Source organism: Budorcas taxicolor, chromosome 2 (assembly GCF_023091745.1).
Source record: "Budorcas taxicolor isolate Tak-1 chromosome 2, Takin1.1, whole genome shotgun sequence".
Taxonomy (NCBI): domain Eukaryota; kingdom Metazoa; phylum Chordata; class Mammalia; order Artiodactyla; family Bovidae; genus Budorcas; species Budorcas taxicolor.
This window is the reverse complement of record NC_068911.1, coordinates 3,391,206-3,409,915: the sequence shown is the minus strand read 5'-3', so window position 1 is coordinate 3,409,915 and position 18,710 is coordinate 3,391,206. Positions and strand designations below refer to the sequence as shown.

The following is an 18,710-nucleotide window of genomic DNA, read 5'->3' as shown; positions in this document are numbered from 1 at the left end:
CTGATCCCCCCCAGCTGCCCTGCCTTTTGGGGAGCAGAGTGAAGGTAAGAAGAGATAGCCCAGTGCTCTTCCCAAGAAGAAAACACCTGATGAAAATAGACGTATCGTGGAAAGACGATAGAAAGACTCGACGTCATGAGACGTGAGGAAGGTGAGAGAAACGCTGCATAAGTCAGGCAGCGCACGTGTGGGCGTGTGTGCATGTGAGGGCGTGTGCGCGCGTGCATGTGTGTGATGGCGGGGGCGGTGAAGGCCTTACCACACACTGAAACACACTCTAAAGCCTTGCTAATTAAACAAAGTGCAGCTACTGCGTGAACAGCCAGACTAACAGAACAGAATAAAGATTTCAGAAACAGCCCCACCTGCTCATGGGAATGTAATGCTACAAATGAGGAGGCGGGGGAAATGGACTTCTCAATAGGCGGCTTTGAGACAATGACACAGCTACTTGCAAAATCATAAAATATGGATTCATATCATTCATATAAAAGAACAAATTCCAAATGGATGGAGGTCTGAATGCAAGCATGAAATCACAGAAGTGATAGTAAAAGCTGGGTGAAATCTAAGACCTCAACGTCCAAAGGCTTGCAAAAAAGACTGATAAATTAAACATCAATTTTTTCGGCATGGCAAAAATTCTATATATAGTTGATAGAAATGCAACATGTACGACCTGCAGCAGAAAGCTGTGGTAACGGCTAGAAAGTTTACACTCACTGTTGGTCCCGAAATCCCATTCCTAGGGACGGAGCCCAGAGACTCAGCCACATAAACACAGAAGGAGTGTGCAAAAGGCTGAGAGCAGCCTTTAGGCAGAATAAGGCCCCTGCAAGCATCTCCCCTAACCCGGAGGTCCATACCCTGAACCCTGGGGCCTGTAGGCAGGTCACCCCGCACAGAAGGGACTCTGCAGACGGGATTAAGGTGAAGAGCCTTGACACAGGGAGATTATCCCGGATTATCTGGGTGGGTCTAACCGACCCTGAAAATGCCAGAGAGAGGCGGGAGAGTGGGTCAGGGAGAGAGACGAAAGAGACAGTGGCGGCCTGAGAAGGACCTGCTCCCCCACCGCTGGCTCTGCAGGTGGAGAAAGGGACGTGGGGCCTCTTGGAGCTGGGGATAATGACGCCTGGCTAGGTCCCAGGACCTCAGCAGGTGAGCGCTGCCAACAGCCTGCACAAGCGAGGGTAGCGGGGAGACGGTGGTCTCCCAGAGCTTCCGGACAGGAGCACAAGCTGCCCACGCCACAGGGAATGGAGCCAATGTTTTATAATAACTATAAATGGAGCACTGCCTTTAAAAGTTACAAATCACTATACTGCACACCTTTAACTTATGTAATATTGTGCAGCTACTATACATCAATTTAAAAGGAGAGGAGCAGATTAGCAGGCGTGAAATAAATAGGATAAAGGATTTAACGTCCAGCACCGTGAATATAGCCAATACCTTGTAATAACCTTAAACGGAGTATACTCTGTAAAAATTACTTTGGCCACCCAATGTGAAGAGCCAACTCACTAGAAGAGCCCCTGATGCTGGGAAAGATTGAGGGCCGGAGGAGAAGGGGGCGACAGAGGATGAGACGGTTGGATGGCATCACTGACCCAGTGGACATGAGTTTGAGGAAACTCGGGGAGATGGTGAAGGGCAGGGAGGCCTGGCGTGCTGCAGTCCACGGGGTTGCAAAGAGTCGGACACGACTGAGCGACGGAACCACAAGACACAGCACAGTGGATACAGATAATGTCTTACAATAACTTTAAGTGGAGTATAATCTGCAAAAATATTGTACAACTGAAAGTACTATGTATTGTAAATCAATGATACTTTGCTAAAATTTTTTTAAATTGAAAACAAGCAAACGAACAGCTGCTCCAGCGGCAACAGAAAGAGGGAGCAGATGAACGCGGAACGGAAGAGGTGAGTGCGGGTGCGGGGCGTGCGGGGGCGCGTTCCGCCTGGGCACGCTGAGGATGTTTTATATTAAAAACACAAGGATCAAGAGGTCCCTTGTGGGAGAGAAGCATAACGCGCGTGCACTTTACGTGCAGAGAGGTGCCACGTGCTCACCCATCACCGTCTCTCCACGCACAGAAGGAGCCCTCTCTGACCAGCGCCCGTGACCGTCCTGGTGAGCGGGCCCCAGCAGCAGCAGCGGGCCGCTCCCAGCGCTGGCCTGGGGGTGCAGGACGTGGGTCTCGAGCAGAGCCAGCAGAGGTGGCATCTCCACTCCCGCTGCCCAGCCTGGCCTGATGCCCACCCTGAAGAGCATCCACCCTTTGTGCCCGGTGGTACTGCTGTCCAGGAACAGCAAGGACGGACTCCTGGCTCCTGTGCTCCTTGGAGTGCGTGCCTGGCTCTGTCTGGCCGACTCTGAGCCTCTGCTTTCCAGGAGGGACCACAGTTTTCCTCCTTTATTTTCTTTGATGCGTTTTCAAGCTCGCTTTTATTGTTTCGGTCTTCGTTTCCCGGGGATGTGCTTTCTCAGTGATCCTTTCCTAAGTAATTAATTGTTCCAGCCACACTGATCGATCGGTTCCAACTAGCTGGCCCACTGTCAGGATCCTGCAGAGGCTTCCAGAAACGGTTGCTTAATGAAAGTTTTGAAGACATAGATGAATCCGTGCCCTGATTTATGGCCAAGTTTCCAGGATTGAATTGTCTTGCAACAGAGCACAAGCATAGTCATGGAAACCACCGGGGTTTTACTGCGGACACGAAGGGGCTGGAAACTCATGCTCTCGGCATGCGGCTTGGCGTCAGTTTGCTCTACTCTGCATGGAACAAGGTGCGTCAGGGCGGGTGGGATCCATGGAGGCCGGTGGGACCCTCTGCCTGGCGCATGAGCCCTGTGGGTCCTGCTCCCTTGCTATCGTGCTCTGAGTCACGTGCAAAGTCCTCCTAAGAAGGACCCCCGGGCTCCCCATGACCCACCCCCAGCTCCTCCCTACACCCCGCACTACAGCCGTCTGTCCCCACAGAGAAAGTTCCTGTTCCTTTCCCAGCAACCTAAAGGTCCTTCCCCTGAGACAGAACATTCCTCCCTGAGCACAGAAACAGTGTCTGTTTCTGCTCACCACTGCATACCTCATGCTAGACTAGGGCCTGGAGATAAAAACATGCTATAAACATTGTTGAGTAAATGCAGGTTCATCCATTTGGACTGTACCAAACAGTCTGTTCTGTAGCTCACTGTGATACAGAATTAAAAGAAAAATCGCAACCAACGACACCATCAAACTGGGAGAACCTGTATCAAACCATGGCTGAGTTTCACAAACTTGCTGGCATACTCTCACAGCATCATCTTTTAGGAACTGAAATAGCTCGACTGCGATTCCAGCACCTCCACTAGCTTTGTTCGTAGTGATGCTTCTTAAGGCCCACTTGACTTCACACTCCAGGATGTCAGGCTCTAGGTGAGTGATCACACCACTGTGGTTATTTGGGTCATGAAGATCTTTTTTGTACAGCTTCCCTGGTGGCTCAGAGGTTAAAGCGTCTGCCTCCAATGCAGGAGAGCCGGGTTCGATCCCTGGGTCAGGAAGATCCTCTGGAGAAGGAAATGGCAATCCACTCCAGTATTCTTGCCTGGAGAATCCCATGGACGGAGGAGCCTAGTAGGTTACAGTCCACGGAGTCGCAAACAGTCGGACACGACTGAGCGCCTTCACCTCACCTCACCTCACCTCGCCTCACTATAGTTCAACTGTGTATGCTTGTCACCTCTTCTTAATATCTTCTGCTTGTTAGGTCCATACCATTAGGTCCTTTATCGAGCCCATCTTTGCATGAAAAGTTCCCTTGGTATCTCTAATTTTCTTGAGGAGATCTCTAGTCTTTCCCATTCTGTTGTTTTCCTCTTTTTCTTTGCACTGATCATTGAGGAAAGCTTTCTTTTCTCTCTTTGCCATTTGCATTCAGATGGGTATATCTTTCCTTTTCTCCTTTGCCCTTGCTTCTCTTCTTTTCCCAGCTATTTGGAAGACCTCCTCAGATAACCGTTTTGCCTTTCTGTTTCTTGGGGTCAGTCTTGATCACTGCCTTTTGGACTGGAAAAGGTCAGTTTTCATTCCAATCCCAAAGAAAGGCAATGCCAAAGAATGCTCAAACTACCACACAATTGCACTCATCTTACGTGCTAGCAAAGTAATGCTCAAAATTCTCAAAGCGAGGTTTCAACAGTACATGAACCAAGAATTCCCAGATGTTTAAGCTGGATTTAGAAAAGGCAGAGGAACCAGACATCAAATTGTTGACATCCGCTGGATCACAGCAAAAGCAACAGAATTCCAGAAAAACATCTACTTCTGCTTTATTGACTATGCCAAAGCCTTGACTATGTGGATCACAACAAAATGTGGAAAATTCTTCAAGAGATGGGAATACCAGACCCCCTGACTTGCTTCCTGAGAAACCTGTGTGCAGGTCAAGAAGCAACAGTTAGAACTGGACATGGGACAACGGACTGGTTCCAAATCGGGAAAGGAGTACATCAGGGCTGTATATTGTCACCCTGCTTATTTAACTAATATGCAGAGGACATCATGAGAAATGCTTGGCTGCATGAAGCACAAGCTGGAATCAAGATTGCCGGGAGAAATATCAATAACCTCAGATATGCAGATGACACCACCCTTATGGCAGAAAGCGAAGAAGAACTAAAGAGCCTCTTGATGAAATTGAAAGAGGGAAGTGAAAAAGCTGGCTTAAAATGCAACATTAGAAAAATGAAGATCATGGCATCTGGTCCCATCACTTCATGGGGAATAGATGGGGAAACAGTGGAAACAACGAGAGAGTTTATTTTCTCGGGCTCCAAAATCACTGCAGATGCTGACAGCAGCCATGAAATTAAAAGACGCTTGGTCCTTGGAAGAAAAGCTATGACCAACCTAGACAGCATATTAAAAAGCAGAGACATTACTTTGCCTACAAAGGTCAGTATAATCAAAGCTTTTTCCATTCAGTTCAGTTCAGTTGCTCAGTCGTGTCCGACTCTTTGCAACCCCATGGACTGCAGCACCCCAGGCTTCCCTGTCCATCAGTCATGGTTTCCCAGTGGTCGTGCACGGATGTGAGAGTCGGACTACAAAGAAAGCTGAATTGATGCTTTTGAACTGTGGTGTTAGAGAAGACTCTTAAAAGTCCCTTGGACTGCAAGGAGATCAAACCAGTCCATCCTAAAGGAAATCAGTCCTGAATATTCATTGGAAGGACTGATGCTGAAGCTACAATACTTTGGCCACCTGATGCAAAGAACTGACTCACTGGAAAAGACCCTGATGCTGGGAGAGATTGAAGGCAGAAGGAGAAGGGGGTGACAGAGGATGAGATGGTTGGATGGCATCACCGACTCGACGGACATGAGTTTGAGCAAGCTCCAGGAGTTGGTGATAGACCAGGAAGCCTGCAGCCCTTGGGGTCCCAAAGAGTCACACGACCCACATGACTGAGCGCCTGAACTGACTGCATGGTGACTTTGCACGTGTGCCCCCACCAGCCCTTCTTCTGTTATCCTGCAAGAGACCAGCCTGACACCCCATGTCCCCGCTTGCTCCCACGTCTGCCCCGGGTGCCCCAGCCACTCCCGTCTCCATTTCTCCTCCTCCAAACACCACTGCCCCCGAAAGCATCCAAGGCTGCTCCAGCCAGGGGTCATCTATCCTGCAAGGGCATCACTGAGCTGCCTGTCACCTCCAGGCCCCGCGTGACTCTACGGGGACTGCAGCTCTCGGCTTCAGGGTGGCCATACCTGTCCCTGCACGATCCACCTGGAGATGGCCGTCTTCCCATCGTACCCTGGTCGGAACTGGAGCGTGGCTGAGCGAGGGCTGATGTTGGAAATGACCAGATTGGATGGGGCACCAGGAAGTTCTGGACATAGAGGAGAGAGGGAAGGTGGAAATTTAAATCCTGCCACAGCTCAGGAAAGGTCATGTCAGCAGCAACCACTTCCCACACGCCTTCACACCAAGACAGGGTTGATTTTCACAACTGCCAGAGCAAGAAGCACAGCGTTCCCTCCGAGGCTCCTCGAAGAACCAAAGGGCTGAGTGTCCATCTCCCTTCTGCCAATGCCCCGGTGCCTTCGAAAAAGGACGGGGAGGGGGCGTGCACCCCGAGTAGCTCTGGGCAGCTCGAAGCGGGAGGTGTGCGGGTCCCAAGCCGTAGGCTTCTTGGCTCTGGTTTCCAAGACAACTGGACTCAGGAGAAAGTGCAGAGCCCGCCCCACTCTGCCTGTACTCTGCTGCTCTGGCAACTGAAAGAGGGCAGGCGGGCTCTGCCTGTGGCCCCTCGTCTGCGGCCACCTGCAGCTAAGCCTCCTCCTTGAACAGAGGCCCTTCTGCAGGTTGATGCCCCTGGCCCGCCCCCAGGAGCCTGTCCCACTAGAAAGTGAGATGCTGTGGGCTCACAGTGAGAGCTCTGACATTGCTGGGCAACTGAAAAACGCTCGAGGAAGACCGCAGGGTGCAATGCAGGCAAGAAAGACGTGACGCCAGTGTCAGGAAAGGCTTCCAGAGGCGCCGTGTCCGAGGGATGACTTCCGGACTTGCTGTGTCCGGAGTGTTTAAGACCAGGTCTTGCACGGGGGCAACCACTCTGGTTCGGGGATGGCACAGCACATCGCTGGGCTCTCAAGGGTGCTTTCCACCTCACGTCTAATGAGCTTGAGGAGGAGGCTGTTTAAATGGAAGGACGAGTGACTCGTTCTGTGTATCTGCCAGCTCTCTGGGTTCTTTAGCTGGTTCTCCAGTCATGAATGGACGTAAACTTCAAGCACCACAACGGATCACAGCCCAAAGTGACGGTCGTCATCTGCTTTTTCTCGGTGTGTCCCAGGAGAGACCCCCGGGCCCTGGGGGCCTGGCCATCAAGGAGCAGCAGCAGCCCCTGGCCCGCCCCCAGCCAGGGGCTCAGGCCCACTCGGCGTGGCCAGGCCCGACTCCCGCAGCCCTTCTCTGCATCTGGGGTAGTGCTGCTCACAGGCACGCTGGGGCCAAGGCTGCTCAGAGGGGAGGCCAGCTGGCCACTTCCAGGCCCCGGTTGGATGGTGTCCAAACCATCCAGGGAACAAGCTGGTCGCCCAGGGATGCTCCCTGTTACCCCGGCCACTGTCCATTAGCCAGTTCTAAAGCATTAAATCACACGGCATCATCGCCACCTCATTGTCACTAGTTATTAAGGTCCTAACCACGTGTGCTTTGGTAGCTGTTGTGTACACGGAATATATGAATCTCTCTGGAAGCCAAAGACTTCCTTCTTAAGAAAGGACACATGTCTCATGTAAATGCCTTAGAGAAGACATCGCATTGGCTCAAGCGTGGGGCCTGGCCAGCAGCGTGGGCGCCACCTGGAGTGGGTCCCGGGGCAAGTTCTGCAGCCTTGCTCACATCCAGGGGCTGGCCACGTGGGAGTGGGCCCAGCACAGACTCGGGGGTCGGGGGTTGAGATGGATGCACAGGACGGTGTGAGAAGCCCTGCCCGAGAGTGGACGGTGGTGACTGCGTGTCAGGGGATGGACAGCCGTGCCACAGGACCCCAGGCTCCTGGCTCCCCGAGGAGAGGGCTGCAGGGATGACCACTGGTTTCAGTCTCCGGGGCTGTCCTGCTTTTCTCAGAGACCCAAAGGAGGCGACTGGACGGCTTCTGGAGAACACAGGGTCTCTGATTTAGCTACAGAACTGAATCGATGACACAACGTTTTCTCACGTCTGTGTGTTGGTGAATTCCTGGGGAAAACGCTTTCATTTTAAATGTAAGAGAAACAGCTGAGTGCAGTTTCCGAGGCTGGAATGAGCATGAACGTTTAGGGAGATGATGTGACTTCCAGAAAGGCCCCACCGAGAGCAGGGTCACTAGGCCCTGCCGGGGGCGGGCGCGCTCCCCAACCTTCACTGAACCCCCTGTCTGCCCGCTTCCTCCCCACCTTCTCACTCCCCCTTGCAGAGCCACACTCCCCCTGCTTTTCTCAGGGGATACTTTTGTGCTTCTTGGTCTTAACTGCAGAAATTCACTGACCCCAACCAACCGAGCCCAGGGCTGACACCCCTTTCAAAGGCCCCCAGTGACTTCTGCACAAAGATGCCCACCAACTCGGAGCGAGAGCAAGGCCCAGGGGACATGGCCGTGGGGACACCGGGGCACGAGCGTACTGACCTGGGGGCACCCCGGAGGAGATGGTGGACGAGGTGGGCACGCCGGCGCCCGCAGCCGTGACGGCCGCCACGTCGATGGTGTAGGTGGTGAGAGAGGACAGCCCCTGGATCTTGTACTCGTGTGTCGAGCTGTTGAGGGTGAGCGTGAGCCGCGAGCTGCTCTGCCCGTACACCTCCCAGGAGACCTGGTAGCCTGGAAGGCAGGCGGGGCACAGGGTCAGTTCCGGGGTCCGGGGAGCTGGGGCAGAGGTGGGTGCCCCCGGTCATCACGTGGCTCTGACAACAGTGCGGAGCCCAGCTGGGCTGCCAGTCCAGGGCCTATGGGGACGAGACCCCAGCCACAGGGGGCGGCAGGAGGATGGGCTGGGGTCTTGGCAAGCTCCGTCCGGGGCAGGATGGAGTGGGGGAGGACGGAGCAGGGCTGGGGGAAGAGGGGGGAGGGGCTGTGGGGGGGGGGACGGAGGGGGCCTGGGGAGGAGGGGGAGGGGCCTGGGGAGGAGGGGGGCTGGGGGAGGATGGAGAGGGGGCTGGGGGAGGACGGAGGGGGGCTGGGGGAGGAGGGGGGAGGGGCCTGGGGAGGAGGGGGAGGGGCCTGGGGGACGACGGAGGGGGGCTGGGGGAGGAGGGGGAGGGGCCTGGGGAGGACGGCGGGGCTGACGAGGAGGGCTGGCCTGCGGTCCTCGGTGCAGCCTTCTCTTGTCAGATGGTGCACGCGCTTCATCCGCATTTCCATTTTTATAAACCGATATTTTCGTCGCCTGGCGCCCTAAATCAGAGGCTTGCTCCTGGCTTGCAACTAATTTGTGGAAACGCTGCCACTTTTCCCTTATAAGATGACTGATGAAGCGCTTTTTGCCCTAAAGCTTCTCCCCACCCCGGCACGAGTGGCAGGAGCGTTGCTTCCAGCCCTGCTTCCCTCTTCAGCCTGTTTTCCGAGCGACACCAGGTTCCCCCCTCCCCCACACGCCGTGCTCAGGTTCATCCGTCGTCGGGGCCTCAGGATCACAATTCATTCAGCCTTGGGTCCCACCGCGATCCGGGGCTCAGAGAAAAAGGACCCAGGCAGCCCTGAGTCAGCCGCCTTGCGGGAGGGTGTTCTGTGATCAGAGAACACTTGGGAGCGCCCCCCTACCATGAGGGAGGCGCTGACGGAGGGGCCCCGGCCGGCGCGAAGCGCTGAGAGCGCTGTCCCGTCCTCCCGGCCGAGCTCGTGGAGACAGAGGCGCGGGCAGGCTCTCTGGGCTCCTCTCTCTGATGGAGCAATAAACCGAGCGAGAGACTTGCACTTCAGGTAAACAGAACTTAGAGGAGAGCGTCTCGGGACTTCAGTACTTTGGAGAAAAAAATAGCGCTAGAAGCCGCTGCCTGTCAGCTGCCCCACAGCCTGGCGGCCTCCGCGGGCGGGGGGCATGGGGGGCGGGGTCGGGGCAGCAGGGCATGGGGGGCAGAGGCCGGCCGTGCCGCACACCGGCAGCCCCTGCTTACCCGAGCTGCACTCCAGCCAGGCCTGCGGCCCCAGCTGCCTCCCCGGGCCCCTCCACTCCCAGTCCTCCTCCGTACAGAGGACGGTGCTCCCTCCAACTTTTGGGACTAACTGTACAGTGAAAACCAGACCACCCGGCAGGGCAGTGAGGACTGGTGACTTCACACACGCCGTGTCCCTGACGTTCCCATGATGTCCTGAGTGCCCCACGCGCGTGAATTCACTCAGCCTAGGATGGAGCTCTGAGGCTGCAGCATCGCCGCCCCAACTCACGGAGGAGGGGACCAAGGCCGTGGCTCCTCACCCTCCCAGGGAGCGCCCTCCCAGCCCGCTGGCCCTGGGGAGCTGGGCCCGGCCTGGGGGCTGTCTGAGGGACCTCCGCTCGGAGAGGCTCGAGTCGGCCCCACGCGCACCGGAGGAGAAGGGTGCTGTTACACACTTGTGTTCTCGTGCGTGCCGTTAACATCACCACCTTGTCCGCCAGACAATTCTCTTTGTTTAAAAGCTGTTCTTCATCAAGATTTACTAAAACAGCATCTTGTTCTGCATGGCAACCTGGAGCCCAAACACAGCGCTTCCAGCACCCTTAGCAGAAGAGAATTAGCAGGGTTCCACGGCATGGCAACAGACAGTCTGGTGGGCGGCCGTTGTTGTGGATACAAATGAAGCCAAGTGCCCAACGGAAGGCCCTCACATGCTCAGGAAAGGACGCGGCAAAGGCCAGCGAGAGCAGGCTGGCCTGGATGCTCCACACACAGGCACGGGGCGTGGGCACGTGGTGGGCAAGGCCCCTGCAGGCAGGCCTGGCCAGGGTGCTCCTCGGGCCCCGGTGAGGGAGGAGGGAGGAGAGAGCCCCCCTCCCTGCGTGTGCCTTACCCGCTCCAAATGCCGCCTAACTGAGACTAATGGCCAGAGGGGCTGCAGAAATGATTCCCTGTTGAGCTGAAGTACATTCTCCACGAGAGAGCAGCGCATCCCATCGCGAGCTGTCTGTCCGCGTCCTCCTGCTCATAAATCAGCATTAGGGGGGGACCGTGGGGAATGCCGCGTACAGGGGCAACGCAGGCAGAGTTCGCTGGGCGCCCCGCACCCCTGCCGCCTCCCGTGGGCTCCTTCCAGGCGCTTCAGGGGCACTCCCGACATCCAGTCTCCTACAGGGCATCTGGGCCACAGAACGGCCCGTGCGCAGGACTGGACGTGGCACCATCTGCCCGGCAGCTTCTCTGACCAGCACTGACGGGGCGGCTTGGGAGGACGGTGGCTGGTGCCCTGTAGATGCTTCCTGAAAGCGGCTTTCGGAGGCCAGGTTTGCCCACAAACACAAACACGGGTTTCTTTTGCTGTACTTGGTGGAATTCTCTCCCTTCAGCCTGGAAAAGGCCTTTGGGGTGCGGCTGGCGTGCCCCATGGGAAACCAAGTCCATCCAGGGGTGCTGCCCTGCGTGTCCAAGCAGAGCATCCAGGGCAGGGAGAGTCCCACAGAGGGCAGGGGTCCTGGGGGGTGACTGTGGGGACACTGAAGCTGGGGTCCGGCCTCTGGGAAGGCCCCCTCCCCCTGCAGCCCATCTTACAGAGTCGAGGGGAGAGGTGAGGCAGAGAACAGACCACGAGGAACAACGTGCCCCCGGGGGAGGCGTGGTTGGAGCAGAGCGTCTGCCTGAAGCTCTGACCCTCGGAGCTGCCACTGCAGACCTGCTTCCAGCCCAGGGCAGGGCAGCCGGCGCTGAACAGCCTGAGCTACGCGTTCCATGACAAACAGTAGCTGTTGCTGGTGACTGCTGAGTATTTGTTTAATAAAACACGAAATTGGGTTCATTAAGCCCTATTAGCTGTAGGAACTGATGATCATCAATCAGGAGTGTTGGCTGCGGGCGCCCAGCCTGGGGAGGTGGGCTCCACTCGGGGTGGGGGGGGGGGGGCGGGGTGGTGGTGCCTGTGGGTTTCCCGCAAGGCTGGACGCTGGGAGGGAGAGGCGGGCGGGTGCTGGGAGGGCCCAGGAAGGGCCGAGGCTGTGACTGTCAGCGGGAGGCCTTCCAGTGGAGTCTGTCCACCGAGGCGTCCTGGCCAGGTTTTCGAAACGTACTCCCTTTCTGTGGATCCTCAGGGCTGAGCTGACGAAGGTGAGAGGTCTGCCTGCCCCGCGGCGCCCCGGCCCCCCTGAAGTCAGCGGCAGCTTCAGCTCTAACTCACTGTCATTCGGGCCACAGACGTCCCCACAGGGCTGAGCCGGAAGCACTTCTTCCACGTGGGGGCCGCTGCTCGGCTTCCGGTGCTCCTGGGTTTGCTTCCCTCTCGCTGGTCGTCTGTTTTCCTCCCTTTGTGCAGCTTAAAGCTACAGGAAGCTGGATTCCTCTGGACGACCGCCCTCCTCTGCTGCGCCACCCCCCCAACTTGGTCTCATTCCTTCCAGGCGTCTTCCCTACACACGCAGCACCGCGTCCTCTGCCCAGAGGCCTCAGCGTGTGAGCAGACTGGGCTTTGGAGGTCCGATTTCAGTAGGGACTGTCCCCCTTTCCTGGACTTACCATCATTCACAGCTTCTTGAGGGCAGATCTAGATTCACGCGTTTACTGAAAAGTGAGGGTCAGAGGCGGCATTGGCTCAACGGTGCCCCAGTGGCACCTCCCGGATCGGAGCACTCCCTCTGTAGGGGGTCTGCTTGGGTGCAGGCAAGCAGAGGGCACCTTGCGGGTTGGCCCCGGGAGGTTTCCTGAACAACGGGAGAGAAGCGGGGAGCTCAGCGTAGGGACAGGCCCCGGGCTGTGTGCAGGGGGCTGTGTCTGAGGCCCCGCGTGAACCTGCGGCAGGAGCCAGTCGCAATCCCAGGATCAGAGCACGCCGCGAGCCTTTGAATGCGCCCTGTCTCCGCTGCGTTTCCGGCGGTCACACAAAGCCGTGTGAACACCACATGGGGCAGGAAATTCGGGAGGCGGGCGGGGCCCACTGTGATTCCACACTGGAGAAGCTGGGCAGTGCCTGTGGCGCACGCATCCCACTGGGAGCTAACTGGTTACTTAAGGAAATGCAGACATTCTTCTTTCAATGAACGCATCTTCTTTCAAATGGCTGTTCAGTTGCCGGGATATAATACTTATAAAGCTGTCTGCACCTAACCACTGAGGAAGCAGAACCATACGGCCTTCCCCTGGCCGGGCAGCACAGTCCCTGGGAACACGGGAAGCGAAGCCCTGGGCCCAGGTGGGGAGCCTGGGCCGACCCCCGTGCCGCGTGTGGATGACTCAATTTAAGTGGAAATTCAGCCCTATAACCTGGAAGGTTCTTCAAAAGCCTCTTCTACAAAATGAAATCATTAAAAGTCCTACCAAAGTGAGCCGTTCCCCTGAGACGGCACTGCAGGAGAGGGAGGCGGCCGACGCACAGCCTGGGGCCCTGCTCCCTGGGCGCCCCTCACCTGCAGTGCCCCCCGGCGGCCTGGCACTGGGGCAGGGGACAGGCGTGGCTTGGCCGCTCTCTGGGGTGGGGCTGGGGGGTGGGGGAAGGCGGGGGGCAGGGCCACCCCATCATGGCGCCCGCGTTCGGCTCTCCCTGCCCGCCCAAGCCCCAGCCTCCTCAGCTGTAACACCGCCGTGATCTCAGCTGTCAACTCCCTTCACAGCCACGAGACCACGGAACAGAAACGGCTGTGAGAGGACACACCCGGAGCGCGGGTCTCCCGGGCAGAGACGTCAGAGGCTTGTTCAACAAGCCCACGAGACCGAGCCTGCACACTGCGAGGCTGCAGCCCGGCCGGGAGGGGCCCACGTGAGGCGAGGCCCCCGGGACAGGTCCTCCCCCAACCTTGGCCCCGCGACAGTCGCCCTGCAGGCCCTGGGCACCCGGGCTCTGCCAGCTGTGGCGCCTTGAGCTGTGTCCATCCCTCTGTGCGGGGCAGACTTGCTTTGCCTCTTTCTGACCGCAGAGACCCTTACCTGTAATGATGCCATTTTTCTCCAGGGGCTCCTGCCAGCTGACCTTGAGAGATGTGTCCAGAATCTCTGTGAAACTCAGGTGGCCCACAGCTCCCGGTTCTGGAAATGAAAACCAAAGACATCTGTTAGCGTGCGGCCCGATTCTCTCCAGTCGGATTGGCGGGGAACAGTCTGTCTGTGGAAGGAGGCGGGAGCCAGGACCAAGCCTGCCGGTCAGAGCCCTCAGGGAAAGCCAGAGAAAACCCAGGAGGACAGGGTCTGAGGTGTTAGAGGGACCGGGCTACGGCCACATGGAAGATTTCTGTCGGCCTCACCCCAGCCTCACCAGAACTGCAGAGGCCAGCAGTGGGAGATGCGGACGCAGTCCCTTCTCTCTCTCTTGATTGGATCTAGTTGAACAATCGGGTGGTTGGACCCCGCAGGCTACTGCTTACTCCAGCGTCCCTGACACCTCTGCATCCGTGTTGTGTGTCTGTCTTGTGTGGGGCCGCAGCCAGGAGGCCGGGCCGGCCATGCCTGGTCACTGGCCGATGCCTGCCAGCCTGATCAGGCTGTAACCTGCACTTACTCTCCCCACGTAGCCCAGGGGCAGGGCAGGCATGAGAAATTTCCAGCCAAAATTGCATGCTTCCCTTGAATTTCCCTGACCGTAGCCTCCTCCTACGGCAGGAGGGCAGTGCAGCTTGGCTGGGCAGAAGCCTGTTCCCTGCTGGCTGGCTCTGTGGTCCTTTGAGTGCCTAAGCCTTAGTTTGCTCATCTGCGAAACAGGGAAAATAAAAGTAACTCACACTGCAAGGTAACAGTGAGAAAAAAATGTAATAAAGCATGAAAGCGGTTAGCATGTCCCCAGCATCACAAAAGTGCCGACTGACGTGGCTGCTGCTCTTAGCAGTTGTCAGTTATGCCATCAGAATATAGAGTCGTTTCTAAGCTGAGCTTACTGTTGGTTTGCAAAGCACCGGAGAGAAAAGGCCTGAAAGGCCAGGACGTGAGCTAAACAGGTCCAGACTCACAGACCCAGAGGGTCGTCAGGAGTCTGCTCTGACCCTGTGCCAGTTCTCCGGCTGTAGAATTCCACGCCAGCTCAGAGCAGGGATGCGCAGGTGCCAGCCTGGAGCTTGGTCCAGCACCCGGGTCTCCCGCCTGCCCTGGAGGAACCACAGGGGCCACCAGGGGGCTCTGAGCCCACCGCCTGCTCCAGCTCCTCCAGGCTGAGCACTCCAGCGCCCCCACACCCGGTCCCCTGGCGGCCACCTCCCCAGGAGGTGGGAAGAGGTGACAAGTGACTGTGCCCACAGTGACAGGTCACACGTGCTGGTTAGGCCCTGCTCTGTGCTGCGTGGCGGGGGGGCTGCTGGGAAAGGAGACCCTGGAGAGGAGGCGCAGTGGGCAGATGGGGCGGGGGCTGGTGAGGCGGGGGGAGGCGAAGAGAGTAGCGGCCCCTTGCGTCCCAAGTCCCGAGCTGGGCATCGTGGGGTGCCTAGCGGGCACCCCTCGGGCCCGCAGTTCACCAGCCCTGCTCCGCTCGCCTCTCTGCGGTGGCGCCCCCCACATGCACCCATCTGCCCTTTCGCAGGAGAAACGTAGGGGACAACAACAAGGGAGGAAAGGGAGGCGCAAAGGCAGACTCGGAGGGGAGACAAGTGTGCTCCTTGCCGGGTGGGGAGCCAGGTTCCCACTGGCCTCCCGTGGATGCCTCGGGGCAAGGCCACACAGGGAGCTTTCTCACAATAAAAAAGCACAGTTTTTTCAGCCCAACAGGAGGGCACGAAGTTTTAGGGCCTGGTGTCCGTCCAGGAGCCAAGCTTAGGGATCCCAGCTAACCGGCCTCAGCCCTGTTCTGCCCACTGTCAACCTTGTAGAGACAGCAGGATTTTAAGGCGAATTCCACATCTGGTACCCAGTTGGTACTTGGACAAAGCCTCTAAACACACCTCGTGATTTAAAAAAATAAAAAATGATAACAGCCTCAGCAAATTCACTCATCTGGGCGAAACTTTCAAAAGACTCTTTAAGGATAAGCTCACACGCTCTGACAAATTTCACTCTTTGAGTGCGGAACACGGTAAAATAGGATGGCTGTCAAGACCATCTCGTCCTCCTCCAATTCTAAGATTCCAGAAAGACACTCGGACGGATTTTTGAACTGGCTTGTTCTTTTTTCCGATCGATAGAATAGCGAAGAAAGCTTTTTGCTCCTTTCATGCTCTCAGTGTTTCTGCTTCCTGGATTCCTGCCCAAATACGCTTGTCCTCTAGCTCTGCTGGAACCAGCTGGCAGCGTCTCGGCTGAAATTTATATTCTGTTTCCTCTCTACTGCGCTGCCCCCCCTCGCCCCCTCCCCACAGTTCTTATTTCATCAGAGCTTTGGAGAAGGAGGCCCGCTGTGTGTGCAGAACTAACCAGGGCGCCATCTGCGTCGTCAGTATGGGGTGGTGGGGGGCATTCTGCTGGCACGCGGAGTCCCAGGTCCTCCTTTAAAGGCTGCGCCCCCAGAGCTGACAGCAGCCCTGTGCGGGGTCAGTTGCTCGGTCGTGTCTGACTGTGTGCGACCCTGTGGACCGTAGCCCGCCAGGCTCCTCTGTCCATGGGATTCTTCAGGCAAGAATATTGGAGTGGGTGGCCATGCCCTCCCCCAGGGCATCTTCCTGACCCAGGGATCGAACCCGCATCTCTTAGGTCTCCTGCACTGGCAGGCCGGTTCTTTACCACTAGCGCCACCTGGGAAGCCCAACAGCAGCCCTACCTCCCATCTTTCAGGGAGACGGTCCACGCCTACAAGGATGCTCTGTCTTTCCAGGTAGGACCGACAGGCTCCCCTTCTATCAAAAGATGGTGGTTCAGTTAGAAAATTCTAAAAAGATGATGTCACTGCTACTTTTCTCAGCTCTCAGGAAATCTCGCATTCCTCCTCCTCCTGACGGTGGGCCTGGGGCCGTGAAGGCCCTGCTCTCTGGCTGCCCAGCATCATGAGGTGTTTCCGCGAGTCCGAGTCTGTCTTTGCTGTTCCTTCACTCGGTCCTGTGGACTCTTTGCCACCCCGTGGACTGCAACGTGCCAGGCTCCCCTCCACTATCTCCTGGAGTTTGCTCAGTCTCATGTCCGCTGTGTCTAACTGGCAACAATAGAGCTTTTTAAGTAACGAATTCAGCCAGGAGTCTTCTCTCATTTATCCAAAGAAGTTCCCTGCTTTTGCCACTTGTTGTTCTTAGTAAGTGTCCTCTGGAAAGTAAAACCCAATGTCCAGTTGGACCTGCTGTGGTTGGAGCTGAGATGCTGCCCTGGGCTCTTCTCTTGATAATGAAATGGAAGAAAATGTCCAAATGATGAAGAGCTACGAGGGGTGCCTGAGACGCTCTGAGAATTCACTGCCACCTCCCTCAACCATGGGGGTGGGGGGGCTTGCCTTCGCCTGCAATCGTAAAGGAGTCCAGCTGTGTTTCCTTCAGGGCAGTGGAGAAGGGGCCTTCCAGCAAGCAGAGCTCCTCCTCTTCCAGAGCCCGCCACCCCGAGGCCCCCTGCTCGCCCCTCTGCACGCAGGCTCCAACCAGCCTCCTCGCACGTGGCGGGGCCAGGGCCCAGTCGGCCTCCTGCTTCTCTGAAGCCCCCTGATCCCAAAGCCACTGCACCCACTTAGGTGGTTTCACTGCCAAGGGCCTCATACTCAGACGCCCCAAGGTAGCACTGATTCCAAGCATTCCCATCTGTGGTAAGACCGCACGCTTCAGTTACAGCCCCCAGCCTTTCCTGGGAGAGCACGGTCACGGTCGCTGGGTGCTGGACTCCCAAATCCGCTTCTTCAGGCCTGCTGCTGCCTCGACGTGAGCGGGCCCCGGCTGAGCCCCGCGCCCCAGCCCTGGACCTGCCTTCACGCTCCGGTCATGGCCGTCCCCACCGGCCTGTCACCCGAGCCGCAGTTTGCGGACTCATCCTGGAGAGCCCCTCCTGCCCACCCCCGCCCCTGGACCCCACCGGCCCCTGGCCCTCTGTACCCCGTCTCTGCGTCTCCCCCGTGCTAGCCCCGCGTCTGGGCACAGGCTCTCTTGATTATCCACCTTCTCCCCAGACTGCATCACCTTGGTCTCCAGTCTATCACCACAAAACCTCCAGACAGAGCTGTGAAACCGCCTGAGCCACAGCCCCACGGGAAGTCCTTCCGCGGTCCCGAATGCCTAGACGGCTCCGACTACGAGTCTTCACTGAGCTGCTGAGACGCCTCTGGTCAGCTCCCAGCTTATTTCTCCAGGGTCACCCACACCCCACAGACTACACGAAGCTAAGCTGGACATGACAGGGGCCCAAACCTCTTCGATGACTAAGGGGGCTGATGAGACCCTGGGAGAGGGGACTCACTGTCTTCATGCGTCCATATGAGCTGCGGCGTGCTCGGGGGCCCGTCCCCGGGGGTGGTGAAGCACAGAACTGACGTGAAGTAGGCGGTGAACTTCTTCAGGTTGGTGATGTACCCGTGGTGGACCCCATGGAAGTCTGGAGCAATGGTGACGACAGTGACAGCTTCGGGGACATCGTCTGGCCAAGCCAGAAGCTGCGATGGAACGGGGTGAAAAAGAGATTTAATTTCATGCTTTCACCCTCAAATCTGCACCAAAGTTTTATTTTGCCACAGTATGTCTTCGAAGAAAGCAAAATCATGATCAAGAAATTTACTACAGTCTACATTTTATAGTTTTGCTGAAAAATATGGATTTTAAAAGACATCTCACAGACTACTTGAGTACAAATATGTATATTTATGGGCTTCCCAGGTGGCGCAACAGTAAAGACTCCGCCTGCCAATGTGGGAAAGACGGGAGATGTGACTTTGATCCCTGGGTGGGGAAGATCCCCTGGAGCAGGACAGGACAATGCACTCCAGCATTCCTGCCCGGAGAATCCCACGGACAGAAGAGCCTGGCGAGCTACAGTCCCCAGGGCCACAGAGGGCTGGACGTGACTAAGCAACGAGCACGCGTATATTCCCGTATACTTTTATACACGTGTATCAAAAAATCTACTTTAACTCACACTGGGAAAAAAGACACTTTTCAAACTTTCACCTTCTCTTCACTTAAACATGTTACAGAACATATATATATTTAACATTAAGAAGTAAAGATGACATTACCTGTT

At 56.7% G+C, this 18,710-nt stretch overlaps 1 protein-coding gene across 1 annotated transcript in view; it reads right to left on the bottom strand.

Annotated features, from left to right (window-relative positions):
- The window catches only part of SDK1 (sidekick cell adhesion molecule 1), a 723,652-nt gene that overhangs the window by 96,106 nt on the left and 608,836 nt on the right, over positions 1 to 18,710 (bottom strand). The window contains exons 19-22 of the mRNA XM_052636011.1: positions 17,934 to 18,126; positions 13,581 to 13,679; positions 8,170 to 8,361; positions 5,765 to 5,886 (exon numbers count right to left, since the gene is read on the bottom strand). Of these exons, the coding sequence (XP_052491971.1) occupies positions 5,765 to 5,886; positions 8,170 to 8,361; positions 13,581 to 13,679; positions 17,934 to 18,126 (606 nt within the window). The remainder of the gene's footprint in view (positions 1 to 5,764; positions 5,887 to 8,169; positions 8,362 to 13,580; positions 13,680 to 17,933; positions 18,127 to 18,710) is intronic.